This window comes from Populus alba, chromosome 18, assembly GCF_005239225.2.
Source record: "Populus alba chromosome 18, ASM523922v2, whole genome shotgun sequence".
NCBI lineage: Eukaryota > Viridiplantae > Streptophyta > Magnoliopsida > Malpighiales > Salicaceae > Populus > Populus alba.
Genome location: NC_133301.1, coordinates 13,994,202 through 14,017,726, shown reverse-complemented (window position 1 = coordinate 14,017,726; position 23,525 = coordinate 13,994,202). Strand labels below are relative to the sequence as shown.

General features: G+C 33.3%; 2 protein-coding genes across 6 annotated transcripts; one reads left to right on the top strand and one right to left on the bottom strand.

Annotated features, from left to right (window-relative positions):
- The first annotated feature begins 8,943 nt into the window (after window positions 1–8,943).
- Window positions 8,944–10,275, top strand: LOC118052093 (transcription factor MYB82). The gene is made up of 3 exons (XM_035062921.2): window positions 8,944–9,126; window positions 9,334–9,463; window positions 9,598–10,275. Exons 1-3 carry the CDS (start codon window positions 9,000–9,002, stop codon window positions 10,031–10,033), a joined length of 693 nt encoding a protein of 230 aa, XP_034918812.1. The 5' UTR covers window positions 8,944–8,999; the 3' UTR covers window positions 10,034–10,275.
- Window positions 10,276–10,476: 201 nt separating this feature from the next.
- LOC118052092 (uncharacterized) lies at window positions 10,477–22,676 on the bottom strand. 5 transcript variants are annotated; one of them, XM_073406240.1, is made up of 16 exons: window positions 22,487–22,675; window positions 22,203–22,382; window positions 22,047–22,098; window positions 21,858–21,965; window positions 20,832–20,916; window positions 17,851–17,950; window positions 17,176–17,574; window positions 15,632–15,691; window positions 15,082–15,180; window positions 14,881–14,991; window positions 13,793–13,864; window positions 13,565–13,681; window positions 12,834–12,983; window positions 12,403–12,503; window positions 11,377–11,727; window positions 10,477–10,934 (listed from the first exon to the last, which is right to left on the bottom strand). In XM_073406240.1, the coding sequence occupies exons 1-15, from the start codon at window positions 22,547–22,549 to the stop codon at window positions 11,394–11,396; spliced, it is 2,031 nt and encodes a 676-aa protein (XP_073262341.1). In that variant the 5' UTR covers window positions 22,550–22,675; the 3' UTR covers window positions 10,477–10,934; window positions 11,377–11,393. The 5 variants fall into 5 exon arrangements, with proteins under 5 accessions (XP_073262341.1, XP_073262340.1, XP_073262339.1 ...); XM_073406239.1 differs by having other exon boundaries at window positions 10,477–10,919; XM_073406238.1 differs by lacking the exon at window positions 10,477–10,934 and having other exon boundaries at window positions 11,265–11,727.
- Window positions 22,677–23,525: the final 849 nt, after the last annotated feature.

The window sequence follows — 23,525 nt, the reverse complement described above, 5'->3', positions numbered from 1 at the left end:
TTAGTTTTTAACATTTTAATTATGCATTTCTTTTTTTCATTTCCTTTCCTTTTTGAACTTTTTATAATTGATACGGAGAAAATAGTGAGATATATCATTTGAGATTACAAGGTAGTTAGTGGAGAAATAGAGTAACTGATAGTATTTTATTAGTTATTTTTTGTGTTTATTTTAAAGAAAAAATAGATATAGAGAAAAAAATTTAGGTAAAAATATTCTTATTGTTTTTGATAAATCATAAATCATAAATTTTATATTATTTTTTAATATTTATTTTTATTTTAATATAAATTTAAAATATAACCAATAATATATCACTAATCATTCTCAATTACGAGTGTGATGGCTAGCAACCAGCATATAATTTTCAATGCAAATTAAATCTTTTCATGTCCAATCCAATATTATCTATCAAATGCATTGTGAATTATTCCAGCGTTGAAAATTTGTACGGCCAAAAAACTACGAGAAATTCAACATAGACCCACAAGTTCAAATAATTAAAAAAGACAGGAACTAATTGCATTACATATTTGTCAAGTGGCTTTCCACGTGGCAAAGGAAAGCCGAATCCAAACAAAGAAATCATCACTCTCGTGGGACCGGCCTCTTGTCTAGGGAAAAAGAAAAGGGAGAAATTAAATACAATAGCAATCTTACATATACGAAGAAGGATCTTTCTCGAGAATTATTTAATAATAATCCTAATTAATTAATATTTTTATTCAATGAATGCATTGAAATAATGCTTTCTTCTTTTTTCCATTCATGTGCGATTATGTACTAATCATGCTTTTTTTTTTTGAATAATTCGTTGCATTGATTAGTTATAATAAATTTATATATGTTTTCTATACAAATTTGTTATTTAATATGTGTTTATACATGAATGCATGTGTTCCAACATAGTGTAATTAATTCCATGTTTAATTTTAAATTATGAATTTATTAAATTCTTAAAATATATGTTATTTTAAGTTAATGATATTTGCACAATTGTTAATTGTGACTATAATAATTACTTTTAGATAATTATTGTGAACGTAATGGGCTTTTAATTTTAAATGTAATGTGAAATTATTGTCAGTAGAATTAATGTTGTATTCAATTAATTATATAATATATATGAGATTTGTAGTTCATCAATATCTATGAATTGTCATTTTTTTAAGTATTGAAATCACATTAAATCAAAACAGGAGAATCCTACTGAACAAAAGATAATATATACATGTATAATTGGAGATATTTTCCACCCAGATAATTTGAGATGGATTAGGTTTTGTTAGCGTTCTTCTAAATAAAATGGCCTCTGGATATGATATACATTTCTCTTAGCAATGTGTAGGTTGTTGTTCTTTTGGCCTCTACCAGCTTGTAAAAAATAAAAACTAATGGAGGATATAAGAGTTAGTGATGGAAGAATTTCTTTTTAGCATTTTATTAAAAACACCTAAGTCCTGGTATAAAAGGTCTAAAGTGATAATATATTGATAGATGGGTAGGAGTTGTGTCCATACCTAATATTTCCAGGTTTGACAGGATGTTAGGCTCAAATGATATAAGTTTAGCTCGCCTCTAGGCCCAATATTCTTGGGCGTGATTACGAGCCGAGTCCACATGGGTATAGGTATGACAAGTTAATAAATCTAGCATCCTTAGACCTGGTTGCGTGCCAAGCTTAATTGGGCATGAGGTCAACAAGTTGCCAAACCTAGCGCCTTTTAGCATGGTTGCACGTTGAGCCCAATTTGATACATGTATGGTGAGCATCCATATCCAACGTTCTTGGGCTCGGCTATGTACCAAGCCCAAACAGAAATGGGTTTGGCAAGCTACCTACCTACTGCTCTTGGGCTTGGCAAAGTGTTTAGCTCAAGTTGATATAAGGCTGCTGAGCTACCAGACCCAACACCTTTGGATCTAGTTACATGCCAAGCCTAGTAAGGCGTAGGTTTGGCGAGTTGTGAGACCCAGCGCTATTCGGATTGGCTACGTGTCAAGTCCAAATGGACATGAGTTTAATAAGATGTTAGAACCAACATCCTTGAGCTTGGTTGCACATCAAGCCTAATCAAGAATGAGTTTAGCGAATTGCTAGGCGCATCACCCTTAAGTTTGGTTATGCGCCAAGCCCAATTGGGCATGAGTTTGGCTACCTTCTCAACTCTTTGATCTTGAGCTTAGTTGCGTGCCAAGCCCAAATAGGCATGTGTCTGGCCGTGTCAAGACCTTCTCGACTCTCATCCTGCAATATCCATTGACCATGGGCTTGGCAGTGTGCCTAGCACAAAAGACTAAAAGCCTAGAGATCATTATTGACCTCATGTTAAGCCACAAGACTCTATTTGCTTATTCTTATAGTTTTTAACATAAAATATTAATGTTTGGGATACTCATCTCTTATCCCCCATTAATATTAATGTCAGGGACAATTCATCCTACATTAAAGTTATTCTAGTATTAAAATAATATAAAAATATGAGGTGTTACTAATGCCGAACATATATAAAAAATACAATGGAAATATTAAAACATAAAAATTAATAAAATTCATACTAAATTATTTTATTCTCTTATTTATTTTTTCTCATAGTTACAAAACTCACATCCAAATGTTTAGAAATTCTCTTCAATAAGAGACAAAATATGGGGAAAAATCATTAAATTATTAAATGAATGGAAACCTCGAACCCCCCATATCAAATCTTTTTTAGCTGTGTATTATTCATTGAAAGAAAGTCTTTTGGCAGCAATGCTAGGGCCTGGGGGTGGGGTGGGGCTCAGCCTAATCAAAAGCACTTTGCATGGAAGAGGACGACAACGGAAGGAAAATTCATGAATCATGTGATCTTCTTGAATAAAAGTTGGAAAAAAATAATAATATTTGTTTAGTAAAATAATGATGCAAAAGGGAAGGGATCATGTTATCATCGTCAAAAGGTAATCCGTGCCCGCTTTGCACTTACACATTTATTTTAATCTCTATATATATAGTGATTAATAATTAAGAGCATACTTTATCCTTATTAGGACACAATAATTGTGTGCCAACCTAGGCGATTGTCTACTTTTGTAGAGAATCTACGTGTTTTAATTAACTCATGAGGTCCCTACTCTGTTTTTGTTTGTTTTGTTTTTCTTGTTTTTGTATCGTATTTTAATTGATAACATATAAAATAAAAATAAAAGTCTCTTTTATCCGTATATTAGATTGTCTTTATATGACAAGTTTGAAACACTAAACGCTTTTTTTTTTTTTCATTTCATTACTCTGCATGCCATCCTCATTCAATTATTTCTTAATAGTAATATTTGTTTTATTTCACATTATGTTGAAAATAAATTATTAATTTAGTAATTTTTTATTTACATTTTGAAAAAATATTTCATTGAATATAGTATTAATTATGTTGATTTAGATTTATAAAATATATTGTTTGTCTAATAAATTGTAATTTATATACTTTGTTAATTCATTTCTTATTGATATATATATATATATATATATATATATATATATATATATTAGAAAAAGAAGTTATAATTTACTTTTTTTACAATTTTTTATTTTAATTTGAAGAGATAATTAATAAGATTTTATAATACAAATATACAAGTAAAGGAAAAAATAGAAGAAATTGATGGGAAAACAAGAAAAAGAATCAAACCTACTAAGTGCTTGTTTGGCATTGAGGTGCAACCTGTTTTTGGAAAAAATTCAAAAATTTTTGTTTTTTGTTAAAATTGAGTGCGGTTTGTACTTTCTAGATCGTTTTGATGTGCTGATATCAAAAATGATTTTTAAAAAATAAAAAAATATTATTGGCATGCTTTTCGACACGAAAAACTATTTGAAAAGCAACCGCTACCACACTCCCAAACACCCTCTAAGACTACAACCAAACGTAGGCACGCCTGGGCTGGGCATGGCCTAGGCAAGCACTTCTTAAGAAAAGCAGACAGCATATATATTTTTTGCGTTCATATATCGGTGTGTATGCCCAAAGCAACTCAAAGTTCTTCTTGTTTATGTTTTTGCTATTTTCTTTTTGAGAGCATCCCCTAGACCATCAAATCAACACAAAATCTAAATTTAATGTTTTTAAATCCAAATCTCTAAATCTCTCAAATCTAGTGATAAAGTTGTATAAATTTGGTGTCTACCAACGAGAGTTTTTATTTGATGCTAGTTTTGGCCCGTGATGGAATCCTATAAAGCTATAATTATTTTTTTTCTCTTGTTAATATGTTTTTTATTTTAAAGTTTTTTAATCAAATGGTGGAAATAAATTAAATGTTGCTGAATTAATACTGCAATCATTTGTTAATGATAGAGATATTGGGGATTTTAAAATGTTCATATAGATATTTTAATTTAGAACAATTTTTGTTTTTGTTTTTATCTCTTGGACACGTGGCGCCCTTTGATTGAAATTTAAAAAGTTTTTGTCCCAGCTATCTTTTATCCCTACTATTTTAAAATAATAAATAGACTCCACGTTCTAATGCTTCTACTATTTTGTTTATTTGAAGCAAGCACAGGCAGACCTAGAAATTGTAGCTTGGGGTGCGCTAAGATATACAAAATCTTAAAAATTAATTAATCACTTGATTCTTAACCCCTATTGTTCATCATATTTTCAAAAAATCAAATAATATATTTTCAAATTGATTTTTCCAATTACCTACTATTTTGTAATTTTTGACCCTTTTACGTGATACCTGTTGCTTTTGTATCTACAATTTTTTTTTATATAATTAAAACAAAATCAAGAGCTAAAAAAATAATAAATTAAAAATGATTCAATGCACCAAATGCATCATTAAAATTATCGGTTTTTCAAGATAAAAGAGGCTGTGATTAAGATTTAAAGTATTTTTTTATTTAGAAATATATTAAAATAATATATTTTTTAATATTAATACATCAAAATAATCTAAAAATACTAAAATAATTTTAAAAAATTATAATTTTTTTTAAAAATATAAAACCGGAAAACAAACACTACATCATTACACTACACTAAATACAAGCCCTACTTGTCTGTGCACCGGCTAGAAAACAAAGCAAGAAGAAGAGAAAAGGGGGAGACAATTAAAAAGGGAGGAGATAATAATAATAATAACCATCGTGTTTCCCCACTCATCCAGCACACACTCTCGTTTTCGATTTCATAAAAGAGTCACAAAAGCTCTCATTCTCTCTCCCAAAACAGGAAAAAACGTGATCCTCTTTTCCTTTTTATTATTCATTATCCTCCTCTTAAAATATCGAAACACTAGCATCTTCGCCACTCTCTCGCAAAGAGAATTATGAAATGGGCCCTTCAAAATCTATAATTTTGCTTTCCCCAGGTTGTGATGGGGGTGCCATGGCCCGCCCTGCAAGTGATAACCTTGCAAGAAGATGGAAGTGAGCAGTACTGGCTGATTCTACAGCCGTGCATGGAGCATGTCTGGTGAAAAAGGGAGTGGTGATTTTGGTGCAGCTTTAATCTCCCCCTGTAAAAGCACATATCCACTACATAGAGCTAGGAGTTAAACCCAATGTATGGATTGTCGTCCACCTAAATTTGTCACCTTCCATGACTTTCCATGCACAGTGATTATTAATCCTGTAGTGTTATGAACACGGGGCGTTTGGAGAAATTTACATCTATGGTGATAATGACTGAAAAAAGCAAGGCAGTACAGAATTCTCCCTACAAGAGAATATAACACCAGAAATGAGTTTCAAGCTGGCCACTTTCCTCGTTTAACAGTTCCTTTTTCCTATGCGTGGACGTAAATATAATAGATTTCAAAATATGTTTATATTATTTTTTATTATAATTTCTTTGATTGTTGGAGTTAAAACCTTTCATATCATGTTGATGATGATGTTTGCCAATGGTAATTAATAAAGTCAAGTCCACGCTGATCACACACAAAGGTTTCTTTCTTCTTCTTTTTTTTTTTTTCATAATTGAGCACACACTTTGTGGGAAAGAGAAAAAAACAGTTCATATTTTCTATTCTCTAACACTGAATCTGACCATGACTTTTTCATTTTGATTAATTTCTACCATTACCTCGATGACTGAATTCCAGTTTTTAAAAACCAACAGTAAAGGCACAGATTTCATGATATTTGCCAGGTACATTGAAAAGAATTTAATCAATCCTCTTAAATATTGTTTTTAATATTTTTTTTAATCACAAGATTACCGGCCCTTAAAGTTTTTATTTAAAGACAAAGAGCAGGAAAATGAAATAATTCATCAAACTATTGTTAGAATTGGATTTTATTAATTAGTTGGAAAAGGAAACCTTGCTAGCTAGGCATTAAAATGAAATGAGTGGCCCAAATGAGAAGAAATAAATAGACTAATTGGATATTCTCCTAAAATAAAACTAATTGCCTTGGTTGAAAGATGGACGGTAAATTAATTGGAAGATCGCCATCTCTAATTAAAATGTGAGAGACTAAACTTGTTTTCCCATTTGCAACTCATCAAGAATCACATGTCCATGTGAAACAAGCCGAAGCTTTTTGTGAAACCTAGCCCATTGTCATCACTTGCATGCGCCTTCACAATGATGGCTAAAATCATTGCTGGTTCTTCGTTTTCTTAGACCTGCATACGGTCCAAAACGTTGTTTGTTGCCAAGGGTTTGGAAAGGAGAAGCCTATATTATATTCTCGAAAAAGGAACGAATAAAATAATGATGATGAGAGAGATGCAATAATTAATGATAAATGAGATGACATGTTTTGGCTTCTTAGAGAACGGTGAAGTGTGATCATTCTGATCCCCTATAACTCAGGTGCACCTGAAAAAAGTGATCGGGAGATGAGCCAACTAGATGGCATTTCTTGTGGTGGGACTCGAACCAAAAAGGCTGGTGTACCTTGAGGTAGTGGTGTCATTGTTCATTTCTCACACTCCCATTTCACCATGGGTGATTCTGCTCTTATTGCCTTGTAAAGCTCAATGATATCTAGCTAGAGTTTCTTTAACACGTACCAAATCTAACTAGCTAGTTTAGAAATATCCACTTTTTTTCCCCCGAAAGAAAGCTACGGAAATTTATCGGATTAGACACAAATTAACTAGTTCAATATGTAAACGTCATGATCGTTGGATTGACTGGTTAATATTTTTTTTCCTAATAAAGTAGAATAAACCTTATATATGGTATCCAATGTGGACATCCATGGTCTCCCAATCTCCCAATCTCTTGGGTTTTGAATGCAGTTTCTCTAGATAAAAGATACAGAAACAATTAAGATAGAAGAAATATTAATTTCCCGTGTTTTTTATATTTACAATATTCACTCGAAAATTATTATAAGAACATGTTTAATTTTTGTTTCTGTCTAATCAAATGCGTTTTTGTCTATTATGTATATTTTCCTTTTGTACTGAGATTCTGGCCAGATACAACCTTGAAAGATACAAGCTAAAATTTAAACTTGGGAGGGATTGAGAGCGGAGCCAGGAAATTTTTTTGTCCTGAAGTATTAAATAAATATATAAATATCTTTTAAGATTGATTATTAACTCAAGTACATGATTTTTTAAAATTAATAATAAAGTTTTAATTTAAATACACTATCCAAAATATTAAAAAATAAATTTGAAAATACATAAAATTAAAGTGAAAGTAAAAATAAACTCACTATTAAAGTTACATTCTTCGATGTTTTGTAGAATATAATTCATCTATAATCGAATCTGAATCAATATTATAACAACCCCTCAACCAGGATAAAATAACAATCATATGTCAACTGGAAAACAAAGTAATTAATTTTTTTTTCTATTTTAATTTCTTATTTCTTCACTTGATTCTTCCCTAAATTAGTGTTTTATAAGTTGGACTTTGTAAGTTTACAAGATTATTCTCTTACTTCTTATTTTTTTTCTTGAATTTTTTTTATGTTTTTCTCTTACTTTTTTCTATTTCTCTCTCACCTTTTCTTTTCTTTCTTCTTTTATTCTGCTTCTGCTTAGTCGGCAACATATAAAAGGAAGGAGGAGCTTATTTGTTTTATTTTTTAATGGCAAATAACCATTTTACTCTTAATGAGTCATTTTGCTTTTATTTGAGGGTTCTTTTTTTGTTAGCACTATCAAGCTCCATTCATCCTAAACTCTTAACTAGATTTTATTCGATATATTTTAAGATCCCTCGTAAAATTTTAACTTGATCTGATGGTCGGATTGAAAATTACCTCCAATAACGTAAAACTGATCAAATTGTAATTTTTCATCAAATTTCTAAATTTCTCCAAAAATTCTAAAATTTTAACCTAAACTAAAGCATCATATTAGAAGGCTCCACGTAAATTTTTAGAATTTTTTGATAAGTTGATTGAGAATTATAATTTTTTTTTACATAAAATTAGTTAAAAAATATTGATAAAATCTTGATCTAGGCTAAAGCCCACCCCAGCCTTTGCCATGCCTCCGCCTGTCATCGACCAGTCCATGTTCCATGTGATGTGTATCTTAAGTGTGTGACAGATGATGCATTATTGCAAGCTGCAACCCTTAAAGTGACTTAATACGACCATAACTAATTAAGAAAATTCCATGCGACTGTTTGGTACCTTGAGATTACAGCACAAAAGCATGCAGCTGGAGGGGGGAGACATCGGGGTCGTTGGACTTCCCAGATCCTGCATACGTACGTTTAACTGGGTCCTCTCTACTCTCATTACGAAAGTGGAACTGGGATTTGCTTTGCTTTTACAGTGTGGCAATGCCTTGGAAAAGATAAAGTGAAGCAAAACATGTACAGAGCCCTCATGCCAATCAATCCATTTTGGGATTCTAATGCAAGTAACAGTGTTATATGTCGACGCACGGGTGAAGCTTGGTATTTACTGGTGGATAGTGACATCCACACATGCAAAATTTAATCTCTATATAAACCTTTCTCTGTAACAATTCTTCTCCACTCAAGTATTTTTGAAAGACAGATACATTGAGAGAGAGAGAGAGAGAGAGATGGAAAGTAAAGAAGCAAAGCCTAAGGTCAAGAAAGGTTTGTGGAAACCAGAGGAGGACTTGATCCTGAAAACATATGTAGAGACTCATGGTGAAGGCAACTGGTCAACTGTATCTAAGAAATCAGGTACTTAGCTCTATCTATTGTATAACTCGATTACAAACCTGCAAACTCCTCTTTGCACAAAAGGAGTGGTCTTTATAAAGCTAAACTAGACTATAAAGGTCAATATATTTTGATGATTTAGTCTACCTAAAGTCTGGGCTGATTTTTTCTTTCTTTTAGCTTAAAGCTGCAGGTGGGATATTAATTATTATACTTGCATTGTTGCAGGTTTGATGAGAGGTGGCAAAAGCTGCAGATTAAGGTGGAAGAATTATTTAAGACCCAATATTAAACGAGGTGGGATGTCCCAAGAAGAAGAAGACATGATAATTAGGATGCATAAGCTTCTTGGTAACCGGTCAGTGGCTCGGTGCTTCTTGGCTTTGTCCTCGTTGAAAACCTGCCTCTTCATCAATGCCGATTAGAAGATCGATGTTATATAACAACTAACTTGTCTGGCTTTCATTTCATTTTTATTGTTGCATCGTGCAGGTGGTCACTTATAGCCGGTCGACTTCCGGGTAGGACAGACAATGAGGTGAAGAACTACTGGAATACCCATTTGAACAAGAGATTGCCTTCAGGCAAAAGAAAAGGTACCGACTCGAACCCTGATCAGGACGACAATAACACCAAGGAGAACAAAAGCAAGAGACTCCGAGCACTTGGCGATTCCCAGCCCACCGGCAACACGAGTCCAATAGGCAGCACTGAAGAATTGGAAGGGAAGAACCAAGAGAAAGAAGAGAGAAGCGCTGTAAGTGATGTATGGGCACAGCAAGATGCACAGAGCATGATGAACTACTACATAGAGTCTCCAATGGTGCCAGACAACAATGCTACTTTTGTCTTTGACGACGAGCCTTTCTTAGCCTACTGGGATTCTTTTGTTTTGTTTGAATCAGTAGGCTGTGGTGGTGACTGGTGACTGGTGACTGGTGACTGGTGACTGGTGAGACGTCATTTTACAGATGGGCGCACAATCTGTCATGCCATAGTTTATGATATCAGACTTCATGCATGACCCTGCATCTGATAAGACCACTTCTACTTGAAATAGTACAAGATTGACCTCTCCATGGAATAGGAAAATCTGTGCTATTTCCTGCGCTGTTCAGGATTGTTTTATGGATTCTGCATTATATTTTAGCGATAAATATGTTTCAGACAGATGTATGGCCCCATGCAGGTGACACTCTTGGAGCATGTTTTGGAACACGATTGGAATTACGTTTTATTAAAATTTAAATTTATTTTTTTATATATATTTTTAGATTAATTTAATATGCTAATATCAAAAATAATTTTTTAAAATAAAAAAATATTATTTTAATATATTTATAAATAAAAAGTACTTTAAACAGTAACATCTACCATAATTTCAAATAGACTCCTCCTGTGATACATGCAAGTCGAGTAAAAAATCCAAAGTCCCATGTACATGAAAATAAAAATTACAACACAAGAAATGAAAATAAATAAATATTGATGTAATGGTTAAGATCAAGTAGCATGACACTCAGAATCAGAAATCCGTCACCTAGCCTGCGTGACACCCTTAAGAGTTGCAAATGCAAGTCGCACAAAAACGAAGACATCCTCAGAACAGAGCAATGGAGTTGCAGGCTACAAGGTAAGGGGTTGAAGTGAAGCATAACGTGACAAAATTATCAGCATCTTGACGCAAGCAAGCATTCATCCCATTATTTTTTCTTCCAAAGGAGGGCCCAAGGAAAATAAAAACATCACAATCGGCTGATAGGTACCACCCATGTCCAGCCATCCCTACGTCGATGTCTCTTTTCTAGCACGACCTGGAAACTTGTAGGCTTCGATCAAAATAAATCAAAGATGATTTCACTTGACGGTAAGATCACGCTATTTGACAGTCATTAATATTTTTTAAATTGTTTTTTTATTTAAAAATATTTGTTTTAAAAAAAATTATTTACAAACACTAAAAAATATATTAATTTAAAACAAAAAATAATTTTTAAATTTTAATAAAAAATAAATTAAAACTCAAAGCCACATATAACAAAAACAATACAAAAGCATATCCCTTTCTTTGGGAAATGTGAACAAAAAACAATAATAAATAACGAGGGTCCGACCACGTTGGTCCAGCCAAGTTTATACACGATTAAATTTAGGGAAGATAGAAAATGGAGTTGATGATTACTTGATTGATAACATTTTATTTTGAAAGATCAACATTTATACACAGCTATTCCATAAAGAATACAAAAAATAATGCTGAAGATATCGTACCAATGGGAAGAATCTGATCACAGTACTTCATCCTCCTCTTGAGTATACAGTAAAGCATTCTCATTCTCGATAGGCAGCGAAGGTGGTGTCCCTGGGGGGATGCAAGCAGCACCATTCTCACCAGCACATATGCACAGAGCCTCTGCATCTCTAAGAGTTGAATCAAGGTCGATATGGCCGCTCAGCTCATTGATGAATTTCAAGAGGGTGTCGAAGTCCATGTGCTCCCCCATAATCTTGTTGCGGTACCGCTTCAAGATCGCAACACATACATACAGGTGCAGGTGCTCAGACAAATAATGGGTCCATAACACCTCCCACAATCGCATTGTTTTCTTGTATTCAAATTCCCTGAAGATTTGGCGATTCATAGTGTGAGAAATAAATAAATAAATAATAACACCTCCTTTCCTTTCTTCTCCAGCAGTAAGAGAGCATTGCATAGCATTCACATTTTGATACTAAGGGTACGAAAACATCACTGAATTTAGTAACAACTTGGACCACGGTGATATTTGAGATGTTTTTCCCGGTGGGCATCTTGTCGCAAAACTGGTTTCATACTAGTCACAAAAAAAATGCACCTCTTGTATATTGTCCAGCATTCTTTTATATTATGTATCAATCTTCTCAAGTTGAAGATTGAAGTTGTATTGAAAACTAGTGAAGTATATACCATTCATCACTAACTCAAGCCCTCACCAGCAGCATTCGAGTTTTTTCGATTCAGAGATCTCAGAATGCATGCAAGTATCTTCATCTTGGTGAAACAAAAATATACTAACTACTATTATAATTTTAAATTGAAGCTAAATTGAACTAGTTGAAAATCCAAAACTGGTATCAGCATCAAATATATTTTTAACTTGTATATGAGCGAAATATTCTGTTGTATATCCCCTATGCTATGTTTGTAATTGCAAGAAAAACAAGATGCATTGAAAGGGTATGCCAGCAGCTTCATTAAAAAGACATCCATCAATCCTACGAGCGGGAAAAGAGGAACAAATAATCCATGATTCTGACCTTTTAAATTGTATTAGAACCCAGCGGAAACAAAAGAAGTAATTCAAGCAATCATTCTGCTTGAAATAGTTATGTAATGGGCTATCAAGCAACTCCACCAGCTGCCACAAAAATAGCAAAAGTTAGTTCAACTTGTAACTGTGGCCCATCAGAACAATTTACTGAAAATCCAGCTACCACCTAACCTTCATCCACAGTTGTAATACCCCAACATAATGATCATTTAGCCTTCACAATTTGATATCCATTTTACAGTAACACAAGCAGAAGATCATCATAATTAATTAAGCCAAAAGGGCCTTGATTTTCACTAAGAAAACAGAATCTAAATTTACGATGGATATAATCCAAGAGATGCATGGTAAAAAAAACAAAATCGAATTTCAGGGATGAAAAGAGAAAGAAAATAGACTTGTAGGGAGAGGGGAGACCTTAGATAATGCAAAAAGCTGAGAGTGCATGCCATTTTGGTCACGATTAAAATTGGGTCCAAGACGTTCCATCAGTGCCACAAAACACCAAAATGCTTCTGATTCGTCCTCCATCACAAACAAAATTGGGGATAGTAAATCGCTCATACCCTGAGAAAAAAAAAAGGATAGACATGAATATTCAGCATCCCCAATAGACCAATTTCTCAAGCATGAGGGGAAAAAGGTCTTGAATGTAATCACTAAACATTTTTTGCCCAATAGGAAAGAGGTAATCTTTTACCCACTCTAATGTTTTCTGAGCCTGGATGAGAGCATAGGAAACTACACTAAGATAAACTGCAACTAAGAATTACTAGACTTATCCTTATTGAAACCATTTTGTTTATTTACAGTATGCATATCAGAATGAGAATAGAAAACGTGGAATACAATATAAAGCGCATGAAAAAGCACCGAAACAGAAGTAACATGAAAAAGAAGTGTAGAAACAGGAGTATAGGTAGAAAGGGATAACAAGATCAAGCAACACTGCTACGCGCCAAAAGTTGCAAATTGCACAAAGAACCAATCTCCTTGAATGCAATTAACATGTATTATGGTACTTCCAAATTTACTTCAATGCAATATAAAAAAAAACCACCAAATACAAAATAATGACTCCATAAATGTCACAAAGGATAACAAACAGCATCTCCTTCAACAAATAATTGCACAAATTAAGTTATTACCTGGCAGTAACCAAGATCAAAGTTATAAAAGGAATATGTCAAAAGAATATCACGTAAGATATTCACATTTGCATTATCATCCCCCTCATAGAAAGACAACGTTCTATCAGTCCTCACCTTGAACACAGCAGAACAACCATTAAAATTAACTTAAATTATCTTTTTATTTTATGTAGTAAAATCAATAATTTAAATCTCGAAAAACAGCTATGGTAGTTTCATGCATACCACATCTTTGTCTATACGGCCCTTCCTTTCCCTAAATTTTGTAAACCTCTTTGCCTGTTCAGTAGAGATACTCTGCAAGGCCAAAAGAAAAGGTACATATTACAGCTCAAAAGAAACTTCTTAAAAATAGATTAGACGAATTGCAATGACCCTAACTGTTAGAGATGCATGAAAGAACCAGCTGTTCTGACACATACCAGAGAGACCAAAACATAGTATCATAGTTAAGGTTAAACCTAACTTTAAAAATGAAATCTCATTTTTTCCTGAATAGAACAAATAAAAGCATGCATTTTTTTGTGGAAAAAAAAGTCATCAATCAGATTAGAAAGTAGTATTGCACTTGTCCTGACAAACAAAACTAATTTCCAATCATCCAATGACAATATAGGTAATTAGGCTAAAAAACTGACAAACAGAAAAATATCATCTATCTGAACTTAAAAAGTGAAAGCCTAGATATGGTACAACATAACTTCCACCAAGCCCAAGAAATTCTAGCAAAAAAAAAAAAGAAGGAAAATCCATGTAGCTAATTCAAACTAGTTTGGGACTGGGTCTTAAAGCCTCTCTGGCTCCATTGCACTTGAAAGCAAAGCACTCCTTTTAGCTGATTATGAGAGAAGGAAAGCTGAGCCAAAAGCCTGACAAACACATGGTTTATTTGAGTGTACTGTGCACCCAATCTGTGAAGGTTTTGCATAATCAACAAAAGAAACAAAATTGCACTTCTTGTTGTGCCTTCTATTTAGCTGATTATTATAAATAGGAATTTAGACAACATGAAAGCAAATCACTCTTTCCCTTTCCACAACAATGCATTAACGATCATTAAACCTAATAGTATCCTCCAAACCCAAGTGAGTGAAATGCCGGCAACAAAATAGCATGCTACATGAATCAGTTGAAGTAGAAATGAAAAGAAAAATAAGAGCATAGAAAACAATAGGTGAAGACTTCAGCTTTGAAGCCTGCGCATAAAACCACAATTTCATCCTCAATAACACACAATGAGGGGGGGGGGGGGACATACCAAGCAGCTTCATGAACACACAGTAATATATGAAAAGGAGAGAATTGCAACAAACCTGCCATTGTTGTTTTACTGTCTCATACTCTGACTTTTTGGTTGACTTGAGGTATTCCCTCTCAGCGTATGTTGAATCATAAGCATGATATCCCAACAGAAGTGGCCAGACCTATATTCATTATTGTTAATCCTAAGAAGATTAACATATTAAGCCAAAAAGTTTCAGCAAACAACTGTTTGCTGAGAGCAAAGAACAAACCTCTTTGCATGTTGAGTGCTCAACTCCCCCGTAGAATATTCTCTTTTTTAAGGCTTTTGAATCGATGACTCGCCCTTCAGAATCCAAGAAAATTTCCCACTGAAAATACAAAGAACTTTTGAGAAAAAAAAAATAGTGGCATGTACATTCAGAGTCTTGAGTAAAAACAAACGGGGTTAAGGGCCACAGGTACTATAAAATTCATCTTCAATGGGAAGCTACAGCATATGAAATGGACAAACCATGACAGTAGTTTCTCAGGGTGGGATCTGAAACCCTTGAACTCACTGAGTTTGGCACATGAGCTTCTCAAAAATAAGATTGAGAAATCGCAGTAAATGTCAAATCAGAGTTGTAAAAATCACAGGCATCCAAAGACTATCATGGTTTACAGATAAAAGAGTAGTTGGGTCAATGCAAGGATGTGACTGAGACCAAAATAAAAGGCAAGAAAAACAAACATTTAATAGTACTGAAAAAGAGACATTCATATTGACAGATCTATCATTAAAGGCGATAGAGAATTTATCTTCAGGCAAAAAAGCTTTACCTCTTCAGACCCCAAGGGAGGCTGTCTTGGTTTTCCCCATACAAGTGTCATTTTATCGAACTGCCACAAAGATGTGAGGAAAATAATAAATCCCACTTCTATAAAGAAGAATGATTGTGTTTATTGATCAACACAAATAGGAAAAAAGACATTCCATGAAACACGGTTTTGATCATCCCAAGGAAAGTCATTATTATCTTAAATTTCTTAATATTAATGAATCAAGCAGTCAGCAATTACAAGTGCTTTTCTTCTGTGGCATTTTGATATTCTAATGGAAGCAATGGAATTACATGAAGGAAAAGCTACATAACACTAAGCACGTGGAGATCTACAATCTAACTTTCTAAAAGCAAGTCAAGAACATGAAAAGTATATGTAATGCATAATGGCATCCGTGTTTTGGTCCTTGAGTTGGATCACAATATGAAATACGAGGTGCTACTATGGCAAAACCCTTAAATATAAGACTCATGCTTAGGGCTCCTACCTACTTTAACAACCAACAGATCTGAAATGATTACACCAACTTCTCGAGAAGAATTACATCAACAGAACTTTTCCTCAAATGTAAGAAGATCCATTCCTTGCGCCAACAGAACTTTCTTCTTGGGAACATTAAAAAAGTTAAACAAAATTTTGGCTATGGTGCTATTAAGAGGAAAAGTTCTGTTGGTTGTTGAAGTCTTTCTTCTCGCAACATAAACATGTAAAAAAAAAAATCAAAAGCAATGTCTGGGCTCCCAAGAAAATTTTGTTTTGACCACATTCAAAATAAATGCTTTGATACATTTTATTAAATACATGAAAAATACCAACCGTTTCCAACAAGTTCCCATTGGTAAAACCCATTTCAAATAGCTTGATTCTTAGTAACAACATATTCAAACCTTTGATAAATGGTGGATTTAAATTACTATCCATGCTATTGCTAAGGACTTGATGGTAAGCTTGCAGGCCAAAACTAGTCTTTGTGAACTCCTGGTGCACCCGGTACTGCACCAGTCAGCCATGCCCTCTTTTAAAAAGCAATACATTACCAACAGAAAGAATTGGTTGCCCCATTCCGTTCACCAGCTAACAAAATCAGTATTGCCATATAATGAATTTCCTCAGCACAAGAAGAAAAGCCAAAACAAGGAAAGAAATTTGATACATCAAATTCAAAAGTTGCAAGAAAACTCTGTATGATATAATTCAAACAGAAGTAAGAAGAACAAAATATTCAGCAACATCACTGTCGAAAACCCACACGCAAAAGCCCCACAATGGCATAAATTAATGCAATTTGCAGATATAGTACCAAATACTATGCCAATACCAGTTTCAGATGCTTATGCAAACCTAATGATGATGTGCACATTAAGGGTTATGTGTCATCTGAGAAGTGTGTGTGTGTGTGTTATAAAGAGTACACATCAAATGTAATAAAAAATATATCACCTTTTAGGAGCAGGACACAAGAAGACAAATAATTTAATTAAACTCCAGAGGGTCCCAAAATATTAATAAATTCAAAATTGCTCAAGTAGAGAAAAGGGTACCTCCAGAGGATCTGAGGGAACAGGACCTTCCCCAGGAGCTACCTTTGCATCCATTGATGCCTCATGGGGGATATCAGGGGGAGAGTGGCTAGAACTTTTCCTCTCGATAGCACCATAGCCATTGCTATTACTTTCACGAAACAGTTGTAAACTTGTATCCCGAGCAAATTTAGTCACAAGAGAAAATTTTTCCAGTACTTGGATAGTTAGATCTCGAGTAGGATCATGACTCTTGTGCTTCTGCCTCCCATGGTTTTGAGAAGGCCTGGGAATGTCTTCATGAATGCTGCCATCAATCCTCCCTTGGAGTTCATAAGATGAATATTCACCACCATCTGAAACAGATGCAGATGGCCTACTTGCAATAGAAACAGGCAACTCTAAAGAGGACAAAGTTCTCTGCAAAACCCAGTTAAAAATCATCAAAAGAAAGAAAGAAAGAACAGAGGCAAAATGAAACATAAAAACATGTCAACCAAACATATCAGGATTTTGAATATCTAGATTAATTCAGGGGATACACACTAAAACATAACAGAAATGACTGAGATGGCACAACCTAGTAGAAACCAATGTCTATGCAAACCAACCTTTAAAAGCAATATTTGCAATTAAAGACAGGCAGTTTCTGTTTACCAGTTATCTAAAAGAGAACAAAGGAATGTTCAACCGCACCTGAAAGGGATTTTGAAAATCATTCACCAGGAATACATTTGCATCTTCTAATGACCTATAAATTTGATGGACAGCAACAAGATTACTAGAAATGGCATCTCTGATGGTAAATAAGATCAGATAGATGTAAGAGTAAGCAAGTTTAAGGACCTCATAAACAAATCAATCTTACAACTGAAAAGATATCCTGAAATGCACAAACAAAACAAGCAAATAAGATTTTTTTAAAAAGACCGGGCCTTTATGGGAGAAGGCACTTATGTTCTAATCATCTTCTTTTTTTCCACTTAATCCTTTTGAAGGATGCCTGGTCTCCAAGGTGTAAGTAGGTTCACGTCCACCATAAAAAATGTGTGCACTTAATCTAAAAGAATGTGTCAAGCATAACTTAACATCACAGCTCACATGAGGTTTCATGCTTGACATGAACACAATATGATGCCACGCTCATGTTAAACAACATTCCTCCTTTATTTAAGTTGATAGGAGAAAAAAATTGAGCAAAGGGGCAACACAGAAGCATATGGGAAATATGTAGAGTGCTAAACAAGGCAAAAGAAAAGGAGCCACAATGAGAAGAACAATTGCAAAAAACCCAGCTCCTAAATGTAAGAGTACTCATAAAGCCCTAGAAGAAAGACAGAAAAATGGCAAAACAAAGAAATCATCCATTAGATAGGTGAGGAAGACAGCTCCTTCACTTCAACCTTTGTACTAGAACTTTTAAACCACAAAAGTATTATCATTTCTTTCATATCAGAAACTATACACAAGACATGACGGGACAAACTTCATGCTGCTACCCTTTTCCTATGCTTTTTAAACTTCCCTTTCCAGACAACAATGTTTGCAGAAGGAACCTACAAGTTATTGAAAAACTGGTAGTTTCATTTATTTCTTTCTTTTTTTTTCTGTCAGAAACAGCCTTAAGAGATAGAGAACCAACAACCCCCCGTCCAACCCATTTCTACAAGGAGAGAAGATTTCATAAGGCCAAAATGTGCTTTGGCCATAGCCCAAGCAAGGCCAGCCAGGCTTTGGTCCTTATACCTTACAATGCAAGGAGCTCATTTAATCCCGGTAAAGTTTCAAAGATAACCTTGAAGCAGTTTCTCACCACATAGCCCCAACAGATTAGAAAACAAGGCATCCAAGAATAAACAATGAAAAAAATCAGTCAATTCTATTTATAAAATGTGCTCCATGCATAGCACAACACTAGCCAATGTCATGTGATGTGTTGCGGGTAGGATTACAAGTTAATAGTGAAAAGAAAAAGAATAAAAAAAAGATGCCATCATTATAGATGAGTTTTTTTCATATCATTAAATTTGTTAAAAGAGGAATGGAAAGATGATTTGTGTGTGTAATACAACGAATGAAAAAACATATTAACTGATAAATAAGAAGAAAAAAATTGTTAGCGCTAATTAAAGACTAAAGTGGGAAGAGAATTTTTCCATAAATGCAAATATTTTACCTCAACTACCCATTTTATATTATACATTTTTTATATATCTTAGAGATTTACTATGGTTGTTAAGAACATATAATTTTTATTTTTATAAATGCATAATACATGTACAACTAATCGATTTTAAATCTAAGGAAAAAAATTAAAAATAAATGACAATAATCTATTAGAGGTTGTGGAGGTTTTCTGAAATCACAGAAACCAGCCAAAAATATTTATTATTTTAAAAATAGTTAATTTGGTCAATTTTTTTAAAAAATGACATAGGATATTAATTAAAACAATTGAAAACAAAAGTCAGGGCTATTGGGCAAGGAAGACGAGCCTGCATGCTAACCTAAAAGGCAAACGCCAAGGCTCGCACTCTTGGTTTCCCTTTTTAAAAAATTGTTTTTTTTTCTAAATTGAGCGGATGACACATCGTTGTCTAGGCAAATGACATGTTCACTGCTACCTTCTTTGATCATTGAAAATCAAGAATTAGGTTTTTGTTTTGTTTTTAAAAAAAGGTAATTGTTCTTTTTAAAAAAAATTGTGAAGACCACAAGTCTTCTGTAGGCAAACTACATGTCATCCACTGTTACCTTCTCCAATCATCGAAAATCAGGAATTGGGTTTTTGAACCTCAAAAACTCAATTTTCAATTTGTTTTAACCTGAAAACACCTAAAAAACATCAAAGAAAACTCAATAAACCCATTTTCAACCCCAATCACTCTAAAAACCGAATTTAAAAAACTTTGCAGGCTCCAATCTACTTTTTCTAGCATGTTCAAAAGGTAACACTACCACCATTGAACTCCCTTTCCAAGACGAACCCAATAACACGAAGATCGGCCTTTTTTGTTATCGGAATGTGGCCAACCGAACCCTTTCTCTCTCCTCTCTCTCTTTACAACGAGTTTCTCTCGCCTCTCTCAAGATCCAAGGAAAGAAAATTAAAAAAATAAAATTTAGCAAAGACCAAATATAAAAAATAAAAAATTGAAGGATGAAAGCGTAGTTTTACGCACCTTTTGAAAAATAAAGATGGGAAAAGAGTTGTTATTTTTTTTGTTAATGTTAATGTTAATTTTGATCTTTGTTTCTTTAATTGTTTTATTTACAATAACTAAAATTCCCATCCTATAAATTTGACCTCTCATTTAATGCTGGAACATTATTTGACACCTTGGACATGTGATAGCATGCAATCTGAAGGAAATAAAAAAACATGGGGCAGGACAACATAACTTTTAAGGACAATTTGAAACGAAATAAAGTTGAATGATCAAGTCGAAAAGGATATAAAACTCGAGGGACCTAGAAGTGAAATTTGCCCAATGAACAGTGCTATGAATATTGAAAGGATGAACAAGATTAGCACAATGAAATGAACAGTTGATCTATTTTAATTTCTTTGTCAACAAATGTAAATTTAGTATATTAAAGATGCTCTTATAATATCTAGATGTGCACCTTCACTATGCATAGAGAGTCTCAAAATGAAAGGTAAATCAATAACAAACCTCACAATAAAAACATGTTGCTTTATTGTAGCAAGGAACTCTTTGACTCCTCCATTGTAGAAGTAAAGTGAAGGAAATGCGAGTCCTGCAACACACCTCCATTTTAAAAATCAAGAGAAATATATCCAAGGATTGATAATTCAATTTTAAGAGAAATAGTCCTGCAACACACCCCCAAAACTCAAAACCTTCAACATAGGGCATAGATACACCAAACAAAAAATAGTGCATAAAAGTAGAAACAATCACCTCGCAATAAAATTAACCAAAGATAAATAAAAGTAGATGTTCATAAATAGATATAGAACTAATCATACCTTGATGAGGTAAAAAGTATATAAAATAAAGCCCATCTCCTCAAAACAAATATCCAAAAGGAAAAAATAGATAACATACAATACTCAAATTGCCACTACAAAGTCCCGATTTCTTCAGAATCTCACTTCAATCATCACACTGTGCAATTTTGATAGTTCCATGTAAGTGCAGACCGTAAAAAGTGAAAAATCCATGAAAAATATGATGTTTGTGCTCTAACAAATATCAGACATAGTAACACTTACTACAAACATCTTAAATTCCATCACCTGAATCATTGACCATTTATCAGACTAAGAGAATTCAAAACCTTTATTCATATTAGTTATTCTACACTATTCCTGGTTTTCCAACACAACATGGTTGAGTTGAAAAGCTCACCAATCACGTGATAACACTGAAACAAAAAGCCTCATTTGTAGGAAAACATGGTTTCATTTGTAACAAAAAAATGAAAGAAAGTAGTAGTTGGTTGAAAACTTTTTATAACCACCTTGATAACATAATTTTTTATCCTTGCATGTAAACATTCGATTTGTTGGCCTTTACAACTCAACAACACCGAGTTGTAAGTTCAAGACTAGTGTAGAATTATCCATTAATTTTAATCAATTTGTTAAAAGCACCTTCGGACAGTTAAAAATTCTACATCCTCTATCACTGAAAATTACAGCCTTCATTAAAAGGAAGGAAAAAAAACATATATACCTGATGACAAAACAACTATTATGTACTGCCACCCAAGCGTCCGAGTATATCGACGAATGGACCTCACATCCGTAAAAGGCACAGCCCTTATGGTATAAAGACTCCTATCTACACGAACAAAACCATGTCACATTTACTCCTCTACATCACAACTCATAATTCACCAAATTAACAGTTCAGAACCACAACCTCTCTCTGACAACCCCGCATTCGTAATCTGCCCTTTGTACGGAATCCACGTCTGCCATCACATAAACAACAACCCCATTTTAGAAAAAACGCTAAACAGGGTTACATATAAACAGATAATCAATAAACTGATTAATAAAAACCTAATTAAATTACCATAAAGAGAGAAGCGCCTTGCTTGATAAGCTTCAGTCGACCACTGATTCTCTCGGACGCATACTGAGTAGGATGAATTGTGACGTTATCTTTCAGGTATACAACTTCTGCGCCTTCCAGCACGCTCGACGAGGTACTCTTTCCGCTGTCGCTCCGCGTCATCATCATGCTCGCCGATCCCTGTATCAAAACAAGAAGGCACGGAGATGATTAAAGAAAAGGTGTTTTGTGAATTGAATTGAATTTAGTGAAAATGTGAGTGAGTGATTGATTGAGTGCTGTACTTGTTGAAGAGAGGCGGCGTAATCGGGGTCGTCGGATAAATCGTGAAGTTCCGGTTCTTGCATGGTTGATGGTGGTTAGGGGTCTGAGGGAGGAGGGGGAGTTTTTTTGCTTATGGAAGAAGGAATGGGGGATTTGAAGGGAGGGAGTTCTACTGAGAGAAGGAAACGTGGGGCCCCTAAACAGACTGTGGTGACGATGAAAATGATAAAATAATATTAAGGAATAAAAAAAAAATCGGTACACAGTTGCACACTTTCGTTGATCCTGATTTTGACCCGCTATACGGTGCGGGTCAAATCAATTTGTTGATAGTGTAAAAATATCTTTGATGTTTTTTATATAAAAAAAATTAAATTGGAAGAAGGTCAGTTGACTTAATAATTTGAAGGCATTTCGAGAAGTAAAAAATTATATTTTGATTAAAAAAATTAAAATAATATTTTTAAAATATTAAAATGATAATGTATTGAATTAGCCATGAATAATTTAAATTGATTTATTAAATCTGTAACTTGAGTTACAACAACATAATAATCTCATATAGAATATATTAAAACAATTATAAAACTTGATTCTTAATTAACTAAATATTAAATAATAAAATAAAATAAATAATCCGAATTTACTTGTTAAATTTAATAATTTGAAATAATAAAATAAAACAATAAAGAAAGAAAAGATTACAAATAAAATAGTAATCTTGTTGATTCTGATTTCTATAAATAGTAACTTTAAAAAAAATTTAATAATTTTTTTAAAATATATTAAATTAATATAAAAGGTGTGTTTAAAATTTATTTGAAAAAATAATTTAATTTTAGTTGACATATAAATTATTTCTAAAATATTTTTTATTTATAAAAAAAATAAAAAGATTGATTATTGACTGAGAAAAAACTTCATATATAAAATGAAAAGAAAAAAAACAACCAAACAAAATTAAATGGAGTGAAAAAAAAAAGGGTTCAACTACAATTAAATAAAAAAGAAATGGAGAAAACATTGTTAATGTTCCATAATGTTTTTTTTTTGTATTTT